Here is a 14,194-nt window from a genome sequence, read left to right as displayed (position 1 = left end):
CCCTTCTCGACCCCTGCACGAACCAAGGGACCCCCCTCCCGCCCTGCACAGAGCCTGTTTCCCTGGTGGGCTCAAGGAAGAGAAACTCGGATTTCTTCCCCAGCCCCTCACTTCGGGTTCGGCCGCCTTCCCGGGGTCCGGCGTTACCCACCCACTTGGAGCTTCTCCTGCGGCGTTTTGCAAAGGCTTCCCAGGCAATGGGGCGCCTTTGCCCCGCTTCCTCCCGCGGGGGCGCGCGCGCCCATCTGCCCCCCACCCCCATTTGGGTCTCCCCGGTGGGCGGGCGGGGAATGTCCCAGCGGCGTCAGCAGCCGCTCTCGCTTTCTATTCCCGGTCGTCAGGCTGCCGGCAGCCGATCTGCCCAGCGACCGGTGACGAAGACAGAGCGCCTTTTTGCGATTGGAGGAATATGTCCCCCTCAGCCAATCCCGGCTCTCGTCCGCCTCTTCCCCCGGGGGACTCTCGCAAGTCCGCGCTGAGCGCGTTGCAAAGGGGATGTGGCGCTTCCGCGATCCGACATGAATTCGCTCCAGCGGCGCCTCCTGCTCCTGGGGGGAGTCGCCCTCCTGCTGGCGGGGTGCTCCGGTGAGTGCACGCGGGGGCCCACGTGCAGGAGGGCAGAGTTTGTCCCGGGATAGGGCGCAGAGGGCGGGAGGGGGGAGCCCCCTCTGTACAGGCCTTGGCCCCAAAACAGGGGCAGGATTTGGGGTTTCTCCACCGGGAGCTCTTTGCAAAACCCCTTTTCTATAAGTCGCGTGTTTTGTAAGCGCTTCGGGGCAGGGGCCGCGCGCAGTCCCCTTCTCTGGCTCCAGATTGGAGCAAAAAAGTCTGGCAGCGGGAGGAGAATTCATAGGAAACGAGAGAAGCGCCGTAATTGGCGTCCGCCCCCACGGGACGTCTGAACTCCGTGACTCCCGTGTACGAGTTGCCCTTGGTTGGGACCCACTGCCCTCGAAGTTTGCCTGTATGGGGCGAGGGGGGGCTCCCCGGGGAGCTTCTTTTCTAAAGCGGGGGGAGGCTCCCAAGGAGTCACTTTGGTTTCTGACCGTTGGGGAAGCGGTGAAATTTCCCCCTGTGAATTTCTTCGTTCCGGCAGCATTTCCCGCAACACACCCACGAACCTCTGCCTCTCTCCCGCCCCACAACAGACCCACGAACCTCTGCCTCTCTCCCGCTGCTGTTCCTCTGAGGTGCACCTCGCAGGCCAAGCTAGGGGTTGCCAACTCATGTTTGAGAAATCCCTGGAGATTTGGGGTGACGTTTGGGGAAGGGGGGCATAAGGACGTTTTCTCCAAGGGAGCTGATCTCTGTTGGCTGAAGATTTATTTATGTTGCTAGTCAGCCTTTCTTGCTGAGACCCGAGGCAGACTGCACAATGCAAAGTTAGTAAGAACAACAGCTAGGACATTTAATGGACAAACGCAATAGGTCCAGAGGAGTTAGCTGTGTTAGTCTGTAGTAGTAAAATAGTAAAAAGTCCAGTAGCACCTTTAAGGCTAACCAATTTTGTTGTAGCGTAAGCTTTTGAGAGCCACAGCTGTCTTCATCAGATGCATGCATCTGTGGCTCTTGAAAGCTTATGCTACAAATAAGTTGGTTAGTCTTAAAGGTGCTTCTGGATTCTTTATTAAACACAACAGGGTTTAGTTTGTATGGGTTGGGATCCGTTGTAATTCTGGGACATCTCCAGGTGCCACCTGGAGTCTGGCAACCTAGGCCGAGCCAAGCGGATGATCCTTTTTGCTGAGTGCTCAACGCCAACCCTGCGTCCGGGGAGGCAAATGGCTGAGGCCTTCCTTGGGTGCCATGACAGAGTCTTCCCCTTTGCTTGCTGGCAGGGACTCTCCAGGCTGAGCTTTCTTATCAGCCCCCTAAGAATATTTTAAACCCCTCCTCCCATTCCTTGAAGTCCCTTGTGCCACTTTTTGTTCTCCTCTCCTGTTTAGTTTCCCTACCCCCTCCTACAGCCTGGGTCTCTGGATCAGGGACTGAGGTTTGGGAGTTTCCTTCCTCTCCTGCCGTCCCCTTAAACGCTGCTCCCTTCGGTCTCTCCCCTGCTCCAGACTCCTCCTCGCACTCCATGCGGAATTTCTACACGGTGGTGTCTGAGCCCAGCCAGGGGCTGCCCCGGTTCATGGCTCTGGCCTATGTGGACGAACAGCCCATCACTCGCTATGACATCAACACCAAGAGGAAGGTGCCCGTAGTGCCCTGGATGTGGAAGGTGGAGACGGACAATCCTTGGTACTGGGGATCAGAGAGTCAGGTCCTGCAGCACAACGAGGACATTTTCAGAGCAGATCTGGCAGCGCTTCAGCTTCGCTACAACCAGAGCAATGGCCCAGGTGAGTGGGGCGTAGGAAGGGCCGGCCACAGTGTCTCCCCCACCCCAGTTCAAGTGAAGGGGGAAGGTCTGCTGCTCAGGAGGTAAGGAAAAGGTGGGGGGCTCCTCCCAGGAGACAAGACGCCCCCTCCCCTTTGCACATCATCAGAAAGGGGGGAGGCGAAAAGGGGAGTGGGTGAGGTAATCCCTTCCCCCATCTCTCCCTTCCGTAGAAGTTGTAGAATGAGGGAGCAAAGATGCCTTCCTTGCTGGAAACGTTCCCTTAGACCACTGTTTCCACACATGTTTCCATGGAGGAACCCCTAAATCAGATTTTCAAATCCTGAGGAGCCCCTATCTATGAAAATGTTTATGGGCCGGAAAAAGTTGCTGGCAGGCAGCACAATTCAGTTACTGCTAAATTATTGTCACTTGTGTTGTCGGTGCTCTGTAACAACACAAAATGAATGCAGGCACAATAAGCTAAATGTAACCTTAGTACCTGTGCTATTTTCAGTGATATTTGGTATTTATTGCAACATTTCAAAATTTTTATTGATTTATTCCACAATTTCTCACAGAACCCCTGACAGTTTCCCTCAGAACCCTATTTGGGAAGCACTGCCTTAGAGGAAGGGTAAGGGTAAGGGGCTGCCACCACTCAGGCATCTCCAGAGAACATCTAGACTGACCCACTGAGACGGGGCCCTTCAAGACGGCAATGGGGGAAGAGGCTACATGGGCAGTGCTGTGTAGAAGAGGAGGGAGAAAAAACATCCAATATCCCCTACAAGAAAAAGACTGACCCCCCCCCCCCCAAAGAAAAGGTGGAATCATAGACCCAAGACCTGTGGTTAGGACAGTACTTGGGGAAGGTTCCCTCCACTTTTCTCTGCACCCATTTCCTCCTATAACTAGTCCACACACACCCCAAACTAACACCATTTTCAAGGGCTGGAGGGCCCCTCTCGGCACAGTCTGTGGGCAGAAGTGTGGGGGGGGGCACAGAAAGAACAGAAGGAGGAAGGCCCTGTGAGACCCTGAGACCCTGACTGGAGCCGCCCCCCCTTTACCTGAAAACGCAAGGACAACAATTGCCAAGCGCACACCTCAAAGGGCTTTCAATGTAACTGGCCAGAGAAAGAGGTTTATTGAATGCCCCAGCTGTTGATTGTACTGACTGGTCCTCTAATCAACCTTGAGTCTTACTGGATTATAAGGAACGTTAATAAAATTAATAAATTAGTACACACGCACGGAGGCTGCTCTAAGCACATCTGGCTAACCCCCCCCCCATTGCTTTTCTCCACCTAGGAAACAAGTCACTGCAGGGCAAGGGGGGCATGTGAAGCACCTTCTGGGAAGCCCCTCCCTTGAAGTTGAGGGAAACCATGATGGAGGAGGGGTTTGCCTTGTGGGGAAGGGATGGAAGGGAGGGGGAGGGCAGGCTGCAGCCATCATGCTTCAAGCCCCCCTTTCCCTGTCACTTTCCTTAAAGTGGAGACAGACCCCCGTACACAAACCACCCCTTCTCTGCTTGTCTCTTCCAGGGCTACACACCCTGCAGCTCATGTACGGCTGTGAGGTGGGGCCGGAAGGGTGGCCTAGAAGGGGTTATTGGCAGTTCGGCTATGACGGGGAGGACTTCATCAGCTTTGACAAGGAGACCCTCACCTGGATAGCCGTCACACGCGAAGCCGAGATCTCCAAGAGCAAACTGGACCCCCACCAGGACTATTCCAAGAGCCACAAGGTCTACCTGGAGAAAGAATGCATTGAGTGGCTGCAGAAGTACCTGGAGTACGGGCAGGAGACTTTGCAGAGGACAGGTGAGGAGCCGGGGTGGGGGGGAATTTTTTTCGCATCTCAGTTCATGGATACTAATACTACGTGTTAATTGATGGTCTGTTTTGATATAGTCCATGTAAAAATCTTAAGGATGCACCTGTTTTAATGCATTTTTCTACCATCGTGACAGTGTAAAGTGGTGGACCCATGATTTCTCTGTTATCGTCTGTAGACTGGGGTCTGATGGTGCTGTTTCCAGGTAAACAGCCATGTTCATTTGTAGCAGCAAAATGAAGCAGGAGTCTGGTGGGACTTTAGAGACTAACACAGTTTAGTTCAGGAGAAGCTTTCATGAGTCAGAGATCTCTCCACCTTGGCTCTGACACACGACAGTTTCTGCACTTGTACGTTTTGTTAATCTTTCAATTGTCACCGGAGTCCTCTTTTGACCTGGAGATGTCTCAGTGTCAGAATCATATGAATTCAGAAGGATCTGTGAGTTGAATTCATGTTTTTGCACCATAAGGATTGAGCATGGAGTGCTGGGTCTGTGCTTCTTGCTATGCACTCTGTGGAATTTGATGTGGCAGTGGTTTTTTGGGACTTCATGTAAAAACTGTGAACATCCATAAGGGTCCGTTCCTTGGTTCCAGATTTTTGTGCCATGGAGCCCTGGATCCTTTTAAAAAAGAGCTCTCCATGGATATGGATTTAATTGGTGGTTTAAAAGTGTGTTTTAAATTATTCCTCTTAAAAGTTGTAAGGATCCACGAGTCCTTGGATCTTTGTTTTTGTGCCCTAGGGTCTCTGCAGCTGGAAGTGTTAGATCAGTATATGTGGGTGTGTTCTTTGGACTGTCAGTCAGTTTTGAAAGATAGCATGCAGAAAACAGGAGGAATCCTCTATCTGCACCACAGCAGCAGTGTGTGCGCGCGCTTATTGGGGGGTTATTCTTGATTGGTTCACATGAATATTAAGCATTGTGGTGGAACAGCCCCACTGACCTTTGGGCACTGCTGTGACTTGCCATCCGAGGCATCTGGGCGCTAGCAGCTCTCCCAAGTTTCCACCTGGCAACCTGCCACTCTCCCGGCTTTCTGGACCCCGAAGGGAGTTTATTTTGGTACACTACTGCCACCCCCTGGCCTTTGTAGGAATTGTCCACTGAGAGGATCGAGGCTCACAGCTCCCCTCTCCCTGGCTTGCCATTCGAAGGCCCCACCTTGTGCTTGAGTCTCCTGCTACCCAGCTACCCAGCATCTGGTTACCACAGGAACTGCTTGCTGCACTTGAGCACCACTGGGGGACCTGCAGTTTCCCAATGCACCACCCCCTTCTACTGATGCCCACTTAAATAGCACATTCAAGCTTGGGAAGTCTTTGTGGTCAAGGGAACAAGTATCAGCATTAGAAATGATAACACATTTATTAAAAAGAAAACATGCGCCTGCGTATTCTCAAGCACGACGACCGACTGAGGAAGGGATCCCAAAAGAAAGGCATAAACACGCAGTTCCTCTGTCCTTCACTCTATATTGCACCCTAGCTGATGCTATTCAAAGGCTGACTCTGTAACTTAAAAGGTACAGCTTTCTAGAAACCTCCCTTTACTTTGGCATCCTGGATTAGGCCGACAGCCTGCCACGTGGTCAATAGCTGCCACCTGCTGGGGCCAGGTGAGAGATCCTCCTAGCTTGATGGAATCGGCCCATAAGGGAGAGACCTTCCCCTTGGTGCCAAGAGATTTTATCATCTCGGTTTGCCCACCTCTGGACAGGCCAAAGAAATCTTTTCAGAAAGTTTTAAGAAAGGGACCTTCTAGCTTTCTAAACCTCCCAAATCCCTGCTAGTTGCTGCCTTCAGCCACAGGGGCCGTTAACTTTCTCAAGGATGGCTGGGCGGGCAAGTCTGGAGAGAAAGAGAGAGAAAAACTTTTAAAAACTAACAGTGGAGACTTTGGTACAGTCCAAACCCCCAAAGTACAACCCATTTCTCTACAAAAATCATTTTAAAAAAATGAAACATGGGTTAAGGAAGATATTTGCCCCCAAACCCTGAAGGAATTCCCTGGACCAGTCTCAGAACCACCATTTATTTATTTTATTGATTGATTTATGTCATTTATAGTCCACCTTTCTCACTGAGTCTCAGTGAGAAAGACGGACTTTTAATTTCAAAGTATGTTGGAGAATCCATTTCTGTGGAGAGTTTCATCTCTAGGAGATGCTCCAGGTTTGGGGTGTGACAGGATGACCCCCGGGATCCCTTCAAGGCCAGCCTCAAGTCTGTCAGCTCAGGTGATGTGGTGAGTTAACACAGGATGGTGCTACCGTTTCCACAGAGCGCCCAAGGGTGAAGGTGGCACGTAAGGAGGGCTACGGTGGCGAGGAGACCCTCATCTGCCGGGCTCATGGCTTCTACCCCAAGGAGATCGAGATCACCTGGACGAAGGACGGGGAGGTCAGGAGTCAGGAAACTTTGACGGGGGGTGTCGTCCCCAACTCGGACGGGACCTACCACACTTGGCTCAGCATCGAGGTGGAACCCAAGAACAGGGACCGCTACCGGTGCCAGGTGGGACACCACAGTCTGATGGAGAAACTGGACTTGGCCTGGGAGGAGCCAGGTGAGAGACTGGGCAGAGGGAGGAAAGGCTGTGACCCCCTTTGGAGGGGGTGGGGACTTGCAGAGTCTAAAAGATGAATTGATGCCCATAGAGGAAGGGGAGGCTCCGGAAAAAGCCCCTCCCCCACCGTTTCCAGCAGCATCTCCCAGTGGGTCCCTGTGCTTTCTTGGGGGTATCAACCCATTGTTTGTACCCCTGTGTTAAAGAGTGAGGCTGAGCGGGTCAGGGCAGAGTGTAGGCTCTGGGGGCCCCTCCCTGGCAGCAGGGCAGGGGCAGGAACTCTCGAGTGGAGTGTGTCGTTGCACACAGAGGAGGTCCTAAAAGTAACGCCTGACACTTCCAAGGTCCTGAGTTCCTTTGTCTGGAAAAAGCAAGGCCTGAGGCCTTGGAGAGCTGCTGCCAGGCTGAATAACGGTATTTTTTCTTCCATTCCGTCCTCAGCATCCAACATGGGGCTCATTGTGGGAGTCCTTTTGGGGGTCCTGGCTGCTCTCATCCTGCTGGGGGCTGGAGTTGCCTACTACTTGAGTAAGTAAACAGGGAGTGCCTCGGCTGGGCAGAAGGGGTGTGTGTGTGGGGGGGGGGTGATTCTTGTGGTAGATTCCCCCCGAGGACTGTGGTGGCGGCACCGGGTGCTGCCATATCTGTAGTGCCCACAGTCCATCCCCTCATAAAGGCATTTTGAACGTGGACTGGGAAGTATTAGTCTGTTGTAAACGACTTCTAGCCCCCCCCCCCCCGATCTCTCTCTAAACTCAGGACTCAAGGGGGCTGGGCTATAAGCAAAAGTCGTACTAAATAAACATGACAGGACATGAAACCAACAGGAAAAACCTCCCACTCAAAGGTGGGGCAGGTCACAGGCCTTTCCCCCACCCCCACCTCTGCTCTGATACTTGGGAGGATTTTCGGTTCGTCCTCATGGGTAAATGAGGCACCTTCGTTCTCTTGAACCACGGGTTGCCTGAGGGAGCCTTTGGAAGTCAGTTAAAACTAGAGGAGCATCTACCGGGGTGGGGATCGGAGCCCAAGAGGGCCGCTTCACGCTAGAGGGTGGGGCCAGGTAGTGTCTGGGTGTCTCTGGCAGCTCTGACCTGCTGGTTCTCTCTCTGCAGAAAAACGTCATTCTGAGCGTGGCTACAAAGCAACTCCAGGTGAGCCATGTCCCTTCCTCCTTGGGGGGTTCCTTCAGCACAGGAGATGTGGATGGGAGTCCTGTAAAGAATTATCTGAGAGTCCCAAAAGCTCCCCTCAGCCCCCCACTGGTGTAGTCTGGGAAAGGGAAGGGGGGGTCTTAGTCCATCCACATCCCTGTCGAATTCCGGATTAGGTTCAAGGTTTTGGTTTTAAAAGCCCTAAACACACTGGGACTGTCTCTCCCCATATGTACCTGGGAGAGCATTAAGTTCAGCAAATAAGAACTCACTGGTGATCCCTGGCCCCAGGGAGGCCCGGCTGGCCTCGACCAGGGCCAGGGCCTTTTCAATCCTGGCCCCAACCTGGTGGAACTCTGTCAGAGGACACTCAGGCCCACCAAGACCTTCTGTCCTTTCAGCGGGCCTGTAAGACCAGAGATGTTCCACCTGACATACAGTTAAGGCCAGTTGTTTAGGAGCCTCCCTACTGGTCTCCCGCCGCTAGGGGGGCGACACACGTTATCATCTGCCTCCCTATAAGTGCAGTCACCAGATTATTATAAACTGTGGACCCACCCCACCCCTTCTGTTCTGCTGTTTTATATAATGACTGGCAACAAAGCCTGTTGCGGGGGGAAAATACAACGGGCTGTAGAAGGGAGAGGGCGGGCAGGCAGGCATTCCCTCCTCCTCCCTCACTGATCTCAGCCGGTGAAGGTGTGGGCATTGCCACCTGCTCCACTCCTAAAACCAGCTGGGTTAAGGCAGGAAAGGTGGGCTGCTCTGCGCCTGATCCCAGCTGGATGAAGGCAGGGGGTGGGCATTGCCACTTGTTCCCCTCCTGATCATTAAGCCCCTGGCCTGGGCTTCCCAACATGGTGCCCTCTCTGGAGGGTCCGGCTGCCTCGCCTGGGCTTCTCTCCACAGCAGCGCTCTCTGGTGGTGCACCAGGGTAGGAAGTGAGTCGTTCAGAACACGCTTTTTTATATATAAGGATACTCCACGTTTCCCCACAATGGGGACCCAGAGCAGCTTACATCACTCTCTCTTCCTCCATTTGAATGGGTCTTCCAGGGAGCTGGGCTTGTCTTGATGTCATCAGCTCTGGAATGCGGAGGCTGCTTTGAGATGCGTCCATTAAGTGCTCAGGACAGCCGGCACTTAGCTTCCATTCCGGGGCGGCTATCAAGATATGCAGAACAGGGCGAGGCTGGCCGCTGCGGACATGGTCTGCACGCTTCCACGAAATGGCTTCTCTGAGCAAGCTGCTCAGGCTGGTCTTCTGGCTGCCTGGGAACATGGCTGCCGCCTGGGCATGACTGGGGCTTGCTAGCAGGCTGCCCGGTAGCGAGGGCAAGCTTGGTGACCAGCCCGCGAGTGATTCCCCGAGGAAACTGACCAGGGGGTGCCTGGCCAGGCTTGTGCAGGGTGTCAGACTGTGGCTTACTAAAAGTTGCAATCCAGACTATCTCTTACAATTAGACATGAGTCCATTGGTTTCAAAAGACTTTACTGAATATAAGCAACCATTATAGTCCACTAACCAAGAAGCGATATCTTGGCTGGTACACGAGTATTGTTAGGAATGACAGGCAAAGGTTAAGGTACAGAATAGCATAGCCCAGCAAGTCCCAACCTCCCGCCACAATTCTCAAAACAAACAGCTTGAAGCTGATAGAGTGAAACTTTCCCAAGGCTGGAAGGGCTGTAGTCAAAACATTCCTCTTCATTGAGATAACTGTTGCTGGACTGCTTGTCACCTGCAAAAGAAGAGCTAATCAGGTAACCAGCACGGGCAGTGCTGCCCTAGAACAGAGTCTTTGACGTAACTTAAAAATAGCAACACAGGAAACTGACACAGTTCATGGCAGGCCTCAGAACAGGAGAGGGGGGGCTCCTTGGCAACAGAGGGTGAAGGTCAGGATTGGGGTGATGTCTTGTCGGTAGGAAGGGAGTGGAGAGAAAGAGGCTGAGGCTGGGGGACAAGGAGGGGAAGCTTGGAAGAGAAAAGAGGGGCCTGTGGAATGCACACCCACTTTAGAACACCCTTGGCCTGCAGGTCCTGAATAAATAAACTAATCTTCAAGAATCTGCATCCATTTCTTGGTTCCTTCTCTGTACTCTCTTGGATCCCATCCATCTGGGCTAAATAATGTAGTTTGTTAGGGACCGGAGTCCAATCAAAAGCAGTGTGTGCTTCTTTTCACTCTAAAAAGCATGAGGTGGTTCTCTTGTGGGGGCTGAAGGATTTCAAGTGCCCTCTACATAATTCAGCTGGTTATATTTACTCTCCTTCCCCTTTTGCAGGAAGTGATCAGGGGTCTTGGAGCTCCACCAAGGGTGAGTGTTTTATGGGGGACTGTCAGTTGGTACCAGTCTCAGAAATGGGAGGCCCTTGTTGGGACAGACTCCGTGGGGAATATGTCCAGATTTTAAGAGGGCTTCCTCATGTTACTTCATTTATTCCCTACAACCACAGAACACCAAAGCTTTTTACTGTAAGGTTCTGCCAAATAACTCTCAAAGACTTCACTGCATGAGTTAAAGCATTTTATTTGACGAGCTACTAGTTCAGTTCCCTATTACAATCTTTCTTAGGATTGGTGTTTCTCTACCAACACAATGTATATAGTAATCTAAGCCCAGCCCCCTTTCAGCAGGTAGTTAGCTAAGTTTAATGGATGGAAAAACAAAGTACAGCCGAGATGGTGATTGAGATACTTCAAGGATGGCTTCCCCAGCAAAGGAGAAACTGCATGCTGAAAGAAATAAGAGCACATTCCAGTCTTCTAGCATCAGAGCTACAGAGACCCGATGTCATGGACCAACCTGGCCCATCGGAGCAGAGAGACTCAGGGCCAAGCTACACATGACGAATGACACTTCAACGGCAAGTGGATTGAGCGGAGGGCAAGTGAACAGGGAGAAATACACTTGCTGGTCAAGTGTCATTCGTCATGTGTAGCTTGGCTCTCAGAGGACTCTTCTGAGGAAGAGGCAGCTGGTGAACCTGACCCAGATCCACAGCCAGTGGCAGAGGCACTGCAGGAGGAGGCAGGCTCTGAAGGCTGAGCACTGTGAGGGTTAAAAGCAGCCGAAGAGGGAGTGGCTGCGTGGAAGCAACGAGTCCACTTACTACTGACCTTGCTGCTGTGTTTGGAACTGATTCTCTTGTCCCTGACCTTGGCCTGTTCCCGTGGATGTGTTTCTGGAATCCTCCTTTGGACTTGAAGCCGTGAGTGTGCCCAAATGGTGCCTGAACCTTGGAACTGGGTGCTGCCCTGCTCGGACAACTAGGGAGTTTTCTCTTGCCTGCTGCCAGAGTGAGTCTGCACCGGGACACCCAGCAAAGTGCTTCTAACATCAGAGCTCAATATCCAGTACAGTACCATCCAACAGGAGGAGGCAGAAATCTGTTGTATCCCTTCTGTACTTCAAACCTTTTTCTCCAAGGAAGTTAAACTGGTCTTTCCTGGCTTCCCACCTCTAGTTCTTAGGGAGATCAGTTCTTATGAGCCAAACCTATTTTATTAACAACAAAATTCAGGAGGGGGCGGGGGGGGGGAGACTCTTCCCACCTCTTTAGCATGTGCCAGGTCAGGCAGTCGTATGGGAGGAGAATGAACACAGTGACATCATGTTAAAAATAAATTTAAAAACTTTTGCTTGTCATTAGAAGTCGTTAGAAGAAAAGTATTCACCAAGAAAAATGTTCACTAACAATTTCTGAGCAAAATCTGTCTTAAAAAAAGAAATTCATAATGTTGGAACCAAAGGCCCTGACTACATACTGTCTTGTTTCCATGCCTGCCCCAGTCCAGACGAGAGAGACATTCTGGGAGTTCAGTGCTTGGCATTTAAGTTCCGGACATGCGCTAGCCACAACAAGATGGGCAAGAAGATTCACTTGAGGCCATTTCAGATCAGTCCAGTAGTACGGCAGGAGGCTTAGCTTCCCTGTCTGCTACGGTCCCAATCCAAATTAGGCTCCGTATCCTTAGGAATTGAGTTTCCAACATGCAACTCAGAGAACACGTCTGAACAAGATCCAGGAATGACAAACTCAAGAGCAGAGACTCCTAAGAGAGAGAGAAACGAGTCTCCAGAATTTAGTTTCATTTTTCCTATGGCTAGGGGGAGAGAAAGAGAGAGACAAACTCCTTTTTTTGCCTCACCAAAGGAAGTTCATTCGTTTATCCCTGTCCTGTCCTGCTGGGCAATGCCAGGATTTCCCAGTTTCCGGGTTTTCTGGGTCCCGTTACCACTCGGCATTCTCTCAGGAGGACTCAGTTGTTCCACAGACCAACAGCCATTTGCAATCCAGTGAACTCTGCCCATAGCTGGTTTTCCTTTTGAAATCAGAGCCTCTGCCAGCTGGTTTTTTCAGCCAGTTTTCTTGCAGTCCTCAAGACTAGCCTCTGAGCAATGACAGAGTACAAATTATAGCCATTATTATGACCTGTGGAGTTACGGAATAATTTCAGCACAAGAACAACAGAACTGTTTAGTCAGTCAGTCTTGTTTTTGGTGCTCTGAACTTTGACCATGTGGAGGGACTCCTTCCTCTTGACTTTGCTCAGGGTCTTACCAGGAGCCCTCTTGGGGAAGGGATTTCCTCTCTGGAGTTATAGCTCGGTGGATTTCCTTGAAGCCAGCGGCTTGAGTGGTCATTTGGTGGCATTTGGCGTGGCACCTGCTGTCTGTGACCTGAACTGTTTGGGGAGGGTGGCTGAGATGGCCCCCCTTTAGCAAAACATTGCATTGGGTGGCCTTTGTGTCTCTCCCCGCCCCCCCCCCCCCCCCCCACTGTCTGATTTGGATATATGTTGACAGTTCCATAGCTTCACTTAAGACTCATTTTTTTCCTGTTCTTAGTTCCCATGCCCGAGGCGTAAGAAGAGAACGAAGAGGATCTATCCAAGAGAGCAAAGAGCTGCCGCTACCATAAACTCTGTCCTGCCGCCTAATCCTGGTTCTGGCCCAGCAATGACTTCTGGCTTCCATCTGTATTGCTTGGATTTCGAGGGGTATTTTAGGCTGATTTTGAGGGGTCGAGAGGGATGATATTCAGGGGATTTTAGCCTGATTTTGTTTTTCTTCTGATATTTGAACCATTGGGGTTGATTGGATATGCGCTGAAATATTTGTAACCAAAATGGTAGTTTTTTAAAAAGACAGTAAAGTTCATTTATAGTCTGTTTTTAGTTTAGCATATCATCTGCAGTGATTTTGATGTGGTGGTCTTAGTAGTGGTTGTGTTCCTTCCTCCTCCATTTATGTGTCCCTCCCTGGCCACCTATTCTTAATTTAAAGCAATGCACATGCATATTTACTTAAATTGGGATAAATCTGAGTACTTCCTACAAGCTTTGGGCTGAGCGAATGTGATGTCATAGAATGTTCACAAATGTGTTAGTGTTCAGGGTGGATGTATTATCAGCAGAAAGTGAAGATGGTAGCTTCTGCACAAGAAATGAAAATCTGTTTAGTTAAGTGAAGGATCCTGCATCAAGGGACCGAAGAAAAGAATGTCAGCGGGAAGGAGGGGGCTGCCAAGAGGAGCGGCTTTAGGATTGAGCCTGAGAAGGCAGCCAGAGGCCTTGGAGCAAAGGGGCGTAACTGCACCATCTTGTCTCCCAGGAGACACCTCTGGATCTTACCAAGTACTGAGCCCCATTCCACAGTAGGAAAGGTGGGGAATCCGCTTCCCGGTGATAAACTTTTACGTTTCCAAGTTAATATAAAATACTTCCTTCCCTGATTCGAGTATTGTCTGCATTTTGCCTTGCACTTCATAGGTGTGATTTTTCTCCTTTGTAAATATGATTGGTTGAAATAAAAAAAAAATTGGTGGAATCCCCCTGTCTCACCTTGTATCTGTCTGGTTTTCCTTCTCCAGTACCACAGAGGCTCCTGATAGGCACATGTTCCTGAGAATAATTTAGGGTTCAGACCTTCGGACCATGCTTTTTAAAGCAGGAGTCAATCTGATTTGTGTTGCTACTTTTTCATTTATAATCTTTTTTCAGTCGTACTGATTACAAGTATGTTAGAAAACTTTTCAGTCAATCAGGAAACAGATCGCAAAAACGTTAAGGAAAAATGAGAATAATCTTTAGATTTGTTTATTCTGCCTCCCCTTCCATTTCAGAGTGGCTTATAAAATCAGCAGGTACCAAAAAATAATCTCAACTGAAACACATGAAGCACAAAACCCAATACAATATTACGATACATAGTAAAATATGAACCTGGCCAGCCACAACAATCATACAAGAAGGGGCCTTCTCAGCTGTGGCACCAAAATTAAGGAACTCCTTC

The 14,194-nt window shown here is 50.7% G+C and overlaps 1 protein-coding gene across 1 annotated transcript; it reads left to right on the top strand.

Annotated features, from left to right (window-relative positions):
- Positions 1–494: 494 nt before the first annotated feature.
- On the top strand, positions 495–13,729 carry LOC129328480 (class I histocompatibility antigen, F10 alpha chain-like). Its single transcript, XM_054977580.1, has 8 exons — positions 495–585; positions 2,064–2,345; positions 3,874–4,152; positions 6,453–6,737; positions 7,179–7,265; positions 7,853–7,891; positions 10,181–10,213; positions 12,749–13,729. The coding sequence occupies exons 1-8, from the start codon at positions 519–521 to the stop codon at positions 12,766–12,768; spliced, it is 1,092 nt and encodes a 363-aa protein (XP_054833555.1). The 5' UTR covers positions 495–518; the 3' UTR covers positions 12,769–13,729.
- Positions 13,730–14,194: the final 465 nt, after the last annotated feature.

The sequence above is a fragment of the Eublepharis macularius genome, chromosome 4 (genome assembly GCF_028583425.1).
Source record: "Eublepharis macularius isolate TG4126 chromosome 4, MPM_Emac_v1.0, whole genome shotgun sequence".
NCBI classification, from domain to species: Eukaryota; Metazoa; Chordata; class Lepidosauria; order Squamata; family Eublepharidae; genus Eublepharis; species Eublepharis macularius.
The sequence above is the reverse complement of the archived record's forward strand: the minus strand, read 5'-3'. Positions and strand labels throughout refer to the sequence as shown.

Excerpts from the sequence above, each read along its gene's own strand:
- LOC129328480 (XM_054977580.1), top strand. The coding sequence starts at position 519 with ATGAATTCGCTCCAGCGGCGCCTCCTGCTCCTGGGGGGAGTCGCCCTC. Across the intron at positions 4,153-6,452 it reads GGAGACTTTGCAGAGGACAG|AGCGCCCAAGGGTGAAGGTG; the intron begins GTGAGGAGCCGG and ends CCGTTTCCACAG. Across the intron at positions 6,738-7,178 it reads CTTGGCCTGGGAGGAGCCAG|CATCCAACATGGGGCTCATT; the intron begins GTGAGAGACTGG and ends TTCCGTCCTCAG.